Genomic DNA, 7,021 nt, shown 5'->3' on the forward strand with positions numbered 1-7,021 from the left:
ATCATCAAAGCAAACCTGCAGACACCCCCATCACCCCCACGGTCCAATTCGAAAAACAGTCAAACACAAACAGGTCACTAGATAAAGTTACCCCAGTACCCCTGACAAATTATTAGACTAATCTAACATATAATCAAGGTTCTAAAAACATTAGAAGATAGTCGGACAACAAACAAAAACCAAGACCGCTTTTTAAAAACAGTACATAATAATCATAACTAATTAAGACTGCCAGAGAAACATATGAACATATATAAAAATTCCTGCAATCATATATTACTTCTCAATTTTCTGTTCTTTTTTGTAACCAATAAATAAACAAAACTCCAAACCCTAACACAAACTGTATCTCACAAAACCGAACACGGGACAGAGTGCGAAAGTCGCTACCCTATTCTCAGTTTCTCTGCTTGGGAGGCTCTGGCTGCTAAGAAGTCTAATATTTAACAGCTGGAGAGGTTTCTCTTTTCCTCATGCCAAAAGCATGATGCATATTGAGTCCATGACCTAACTTATCATCCCACTCCCATCCCTCTCCCATTCTTTGTCCTCATTTTTCCACCCTGTTTTTTTTCTTTGAATAACTTCAGAAAACACACCAAAATCCTACTTATGTAACAAAATGACACATTTGGGTCTCTACAACCCCACCTCACAGGGTCTGTTCAGCTTCCTTCTTTTAGAATCTGAGCTACTGTGGAAGGAATTTACACATGACCCAACTGTGGTTTCCTCACTTTTGTAGCTGAAGCATCCAGCATCCAACACTCCTATTGGACTCTGGGTCCCACTCTGGGCTGACCCACTAGCTTCCTTCATGGGGGTCCCACTCATTAATGTCATATCATGAATCAAATTTACACATTTTGCCACTCTCTCCTGCATAACCAAACCAAACCAAACCATAAACAAAAGTCAATAAAATTAATAACATGTCTACTTAATCTTATACATTTGTATTGTATTGTATTGCATGTAGAATAGTAACAGGAGTTTCTATTGACATTTTAAAAAAGTTCGTCCGTCGTTTATTTTCTCTCTTATATTTTCGGAATGCATGATGACATTTTTGAAGTGCTAATCGCGTCTCGCAATTATAATTTACTAATTTACAATCAACTCAAAATGATAAGAGCAAAAGCAAAAAATCATCATCATCATTTATGTCTCTCTTTTGGGACTTGGACCACCAAAGAAACTAAATTATGATATACCTTTACTAAGTGTACATGTTGAATGAGCATAGAGATTGCTTTCTCATTGTCTAATGTTTTGGCCTCTCCTGCCACAGAAATTGCTACCGCTGCTGCCACCTCTGAAGGCCTGTATTCCAACGAGTCAATTCCTGCATTCAATTTCCACCAAACATCAGCTGCTTTTTCACCATGATTGGTACAATTTGAGACACAAATTATGACTTGTAGCACTAGATTAGTACCCTTAGCAGTGGTCACAATCAGGTGGGATGATCTCAAGATTGAAGTTTTGAGATTGGTTTGATCATCATTGATCATGAGAAGGAAAGAATCTATGAATGTGAAGGGGGTAACTGCTTGCATTCTCCATCTTAATGCGCTCAACACCAAAAGCTCCATCCTTTGAATTGTTCTTGCCTCAAACACAAATTTTGACTCTACCACCTGTATCAAAAAGCTCACATCTTTAGGACAATCTATATGTGTGTCTGCCCTCTTGCACCCAAGTTCGAATTCCCGTCACAGAAAATTCAAGAATGATCAAATTAAAAAAACTTAAAAGAGTATAGAGGGTGTAAGTGGTTTGATCCTAACCTGTAAATCATGAGAGATTGGGACATCGATCTCCTCCATTTTTGCAGCAAGGGACAAGCATGCCACAGCCAACAATTGCATAGTCCAAGCTTTGCCATTCTGCAGATGGTTTATGGATAGGTAAAATCAGCAATGGACTTGGATTGCAATTAAACACACAATCTGTAAGTCCTGTTTTCGATTTCAATTTCATTTCGATTTATTGATCAAGACTTACAGGTAATTCATACGCAGAAAGGAATCGATCCAAGTAGTTTATGGATAGGTATTGACATAGAGGTCCAAAACTGAAATGTGCATTTGCCTGATTAGCCAAAAAACACAATGTTAGTGTTTTCCAAAAAAAAAAAAAACACAATGTTAGCAATAATCATTAAGAACTTAATTAATCAGAGAAAATATAAATCCAATTTCTGGGTTGGTCTCTTTGGCATTTTCAGCTTAGAACAGGGGAAAGTGAAGAAACATAAATCCAATTTCTGTTTCCCAAATAGCAAACCAGGAAATATTCTCCCCCAAACCAAACCGAATCAAACCAAATCAAACCAAACCGGAGACAACCCCAAACCTATTTTTTATCAAACTCCCCAAACATAAAATTTGTGTCTGAATCCATTAACCAAATGAAAAGAATAGCTCTTTCTGATTGGGGAAATGCAACAACCATCAAATTAAAAAGAACCCCTAAACAAAGAAAAACTGAAAAAAAAAAAGAAAAAAAAAGAAAAAAAAAAGAGGACAGAGAGTAAACAAATGACCTTTCCAATCCAATCAACAGCCTGTTGTCTAGCAGCAAGGTCCAAGTCCCCACTTTGCAACCTCATCAAGTAATCAGAAGCAGGCAAGTGGTGAAATTCCTTTTCTACCATTGAACCCAAATACTCATCACTCTGACTCTGCAATGGCAGCCCTTCTTCCCCATCATCACAAAACCCTCCCTTCCGACTGTTGTTTCGATGATTTCTGTGAGCCTCCTCAGACCCAAAATCGTCAATATCAAAAATGTTTTCTTCTGCGCATAGCAGGCTTGAAACCGCACAGTCAAAACTGGGTGCCATGCTCTCTCTCTCTCCCCTCACTTTCTCTCACTAGGGATACCCAAATTTCATCAACTAAGAAACAAAATGAATAAAGACTGGAACTTGGGTTTTTGGTTTTATATATTTAGTGCGTGTATTTTATTTATCTAAGTTTTTTTTTCCAGATATATTGGGGACGAAGAAGATTGAGATTAGAAATCAAAGAACAGAAGATGAAGAACAGAAGAAGAATATATATGATGAAAGAAAATAAAACGAATAGTGTATTTGGAGTGAAGTCTCTCTCTCCCTCTCCCTCAAAGGTTGGCTGAAAAGACTGACGCTTGAGGGGAGCTTATGAAGGAATGAGGGGAGCTTTCTAGGGTAGAGAGAGAGAGAGAGAGAGAGAGAGAGAGAGGGCACCAATAGGGAATCAGAAGAAAACGAAATTGAGAAAAAATACACAGCTGGAGACCAGAAGGGTAATTGCCAGATTTTGTGTAGGGGAGAGAGAGAGAGGGTGAAAATTATGTGAAGGGCGTGCAATGTGCATGGCAAGAACATTTACTAGAATTTTAATTTTGGATATTTTCCATGTCAATGAGAAATCGATTAGTAAATTCGCTTAACCACCATATGCCATGGCTACCTACTCATTTTTATTTCCATGTCAATTTTTTTTTTCTTCAGATCATTCCATTTTTCTTAAGATTATCTTCAACTTTTGGAAATCAAGCTTAAAAATTTAAGTCATAAAATTTTAAACTATAACCCTGTTTTTCTCCTCAAACCCTTATTGCTTAAAATTTTAGTTAGAAATTATTAAAATAATGATTTTAATCTAATTTTTTTTTCGGTAACTTTTTTTTAAAATAAATTATATGTAGATTATCCTAATTTATTTTTATAAATATTTTAATCTAAAAATATTTAAATTCCGATAAATAATTAAAAATCATATATAAAGTTTTAAGTTAAATTTGATTTAATTAATTTTCTTAAATTATTTTAGACGTTAAATTTAACTTTGGGCCGTCAAATCTTTTTTTTTTTTTACATTAGATTTGATCTATTTTGATCGTAGTCGTTAGATTATAAGTAACAAACAAAAAAAAGGTTTGAAATACGACAATTTTGTGGGTTCAAAATAATTTAAGCCATAGTTAAATCCTGAGAAGAATTCAACCACTTGTATAATGACATTTGATGCACAGGGCTGTAATATCGGTACACTAAAAAATTTCTTCATGGAAACAATCAAGCAATCAAACCCTAGAGCCAAGACAAAATAGTGACAAGAGAACCTTGCCTATAATGTTATTCGTGGGGCATTACAACTCCTTTTAATCCTTTGGTGCTTCCAATTGTACTTCATGTATTTATTTTTCTTTATTTTCTTGTAAAAGAAGAATTTTTTAAACACATTGTACCAAAATATTGTTTTTCTTATTTTATGTTTTCAAATTGAAAAAAAAATCTAAATCATGTAGATTTTCCAAATTTCTTTTTATACTTCTTATTTACATTGCACCAATTGTTTACGTATTTTCTAATATTTGTTTGGTAGGTAACGTTCTAATATGAGGCATCGTTGCAGTACGAGATACTCGTGTGGTTACACTATAAACTTAGACCAAATATTTAGGTAAAAAGCAATTTAATTAATGGTCAATGTACACAACCTGACAACATACCATGTTATACTGTTAGACTGTTGACAATGCACGAGTTATGCCAGTTTGGTTATTTTTCGTTTACAAAATTATTTTTTTTCTTGTAAAGAAAAAAGGCATCTTGCTTTTTGGGAGGTGAAGCAGCGGTTGAAAGCCTCTGGGATTATTGATTCATTGAACATAAATATCTGTGGATCAATTAACTTAGGAAATTCGCCAAAAGACAATTAAAAAGACGTATTTGTGCTAGTAATATGGCTTAAACAAGAAGGATAAAAATGTAATTGTGTATGATGGACGGAGACTGGAGAGGGGAACAATGGGCCATGGGGGATGTCTTTTTGCTCTCATGCTGACGCGTGTACTCTTGTGCAAGCAGCTGACTGATGACCTGTAATGAAAAAGCATTTTTAAAAGATAAATGCTACGGATTAGTTAGACCAAATAAAAAAAGAGAAATGCTACGTATTCTCAAAGTGGAGAGATTTTTAATGTGCACTGAGTACAGAATGATAAATCACGTGTTATTATAGAATTTGTGAAATAATTGGGTTAAAAAATTAAGTACTTAAAAAATAAAAATTTTCTCCGCTTATATGATAACAGGTGGTGTGTCATGTGTGTTCCGGTCACAAATAAAAAAATCTATTCTCAAAGTGAGACTCTCCACAAACTCTATGACAACTCACAGTTTACCGTTAATTCTCGTGTTAATATTATAAAACATTTTACAAAAAATATGAGATGACAGAGAGTCCAACGAGAGTCTTACTTTTGAGGCACTCTTTAGCATTTCTCATTCTAAAATGGGTATTTTTGTTCATCATTCTCAAGTGATAATGATGCTCACCACTCTAATTATCACCGTTAAATGAATTAAAATTTCAAGATTTGTATAATGAATAGATACAAAACTCAACATTTAAATTCATCCGATTATAATAAGTAGGATAATGATTATCAAAATCACTTAAGAGATGAGCAAAAATATTTTTTTTTTTTTGGAAACTGCAAAAATATTCTCTTTTAAACACGACTGTATGTTGGAAAGAAATCATAATATCTTACAATCAGGGAATAAAATAGGCATGTATATTGTAAATGTTTGACTTATTTTATCTCCTTTTACCGTATGGTTGTAGAGAAATTAGCTTCTAATTTATAAGCTTTTTGCTGTCTAGGGTCAGTGGGATTGTTGCGTTTTTTTTTATAAATGTTCTTGATGTGCTTTAAAGATAATTAGCTGTAAAATAAAGTAGTTAAATTTTTGAAAGTTTGTATTTTTAAAAAGTGATACTTTCGATGCGGTTCCTATCTCCTAACACTCTTTGACTAAAACCTTAATGGTATTCAAAGTTTGATCAAAGTCCCTTAACTTTGTACATCTCGTTATATTACTATTAATATTTATATTTTTATAGTTTTTCCATTAATTGTTTGATATTTTGAGATTTATAATCGTATAAATTTAAAATCCCTCATTATAATACTATTAGAAACGGCTACAATAAAAAAAATTCAAACATTTTGATTGAATAAATGGATAAAAACTATGTAACAATAAGAAATAATAAATGGCAAAAGAATGTATCCATAGTGTTTAAACAATTGGTACATTTGACATATAACAAAGTGGTACATTAATAAAGAATAATGGGTACATTACAAATAAATTAGGGTACAAATAAAAGATTAAAAAATTATGAGTACAAATGAAATTTTTAAAAATATGGGCTCAAAAAGAAATTAATACATGGGTATAAATTAAAACTAAAAAGAAAATACTACAAATTTAAAAAAAAAAGTTGCAAATTAAAAGTGGGTACACAACTACAAACTAAAAATATAAATATATGATACAAAGTTTAGCCATAAAACATAAATATACTATATGTACTTTTTCTATAATTGATTAATTATACAATGTCACGTGACGATAAACACATGGGCACAAATACAAAAAAAAAAAAAGGGAAAAAAGAAATTAATATATGGGTATAAATTCAAACTGAAAATGAAAATTGGTACAAATTAAAAAAAGGTTTGCAAATTAAAAATGGGTACAAACTAAAAATAAAAATATATGATAAAAAATTTAGCCATAAATATAAATATACTAATTGTAACATTTTTAACACTAAAGGAATATATTTAAAAATATTGTATTATAGAAATAATTAATGATGTTATTAATACCTAAGGACCTTGATCAAAAATTGAAAAGGAATAAGATTTTAATCAATGAAGTAGCAAAAAGAGGGATGAAAACCTAATTTCTCATTTTAAAAATGTTGTGAGTAAGAAAGTGTAAAAGCGTTTGATAAATTAATCACACAGTAAATGAATATGATATGATAAAAACTAAAGTGTTTCGCTCAAATAAATCTCTAGTCTAACTCTCAATGCTAGATGTCTTTCACGCTCAACACTCTTATGATGCAAAGCTGTATATCTAGGTCTAAAGATGATCTAAAAGAGTACGGTTATAGAGATTAAGAAGAACAAACGAACGCAGGTGGGACTCAATTTGGAGACAAAA

At 32.3% G+C, this 7,021-nt stretch overlaps 1 protein-coding gene across 1 annotated transcript; it reads right to left on the bottom strand.

The window, feature by feature from the left end:
* Positions 1-250: 250 nt before the first annotated feature.
* Positions 251-3,419, bottom strand: LOC103441649 (cyclin-D2-1-like). The gene is made up of 6 exons (XM_008380335.4): positions 2,549-3,419; positions 2,008-2,094; positions 1,791-1,889; positions 1,439-1,640; positions 1,215-1,345; positions 251-879 (listed from the first exon to the last, which is right to left on the bottom strand). Exons 1-6 carry the CDS (start codon positions 2,846-2,848, stop codon positions 640-642), a joined length of 1,059 nt encoding a protein of 352 aa, XP_008378557.1. The 5' UTR covers positions 2,849-3,419; the 3' UTR covers positions 251-639.
* Positions 3,420-7,021: the final 3,602 nt, after the last annotated feature.

Source organism: Malus domestica, chromosome 08 (genome assembly GCF_042453785.1).
Source record: "Malus domestica chromosome 08, GDT2T_hap1".
NCBI classification, from domain to species: domain Eukaryota; kingdom Viridiplantae; phylum Streptophyta; class Magnoliopsida; order Rosales; family Rosaceae; genus Malus; species Malus domestica.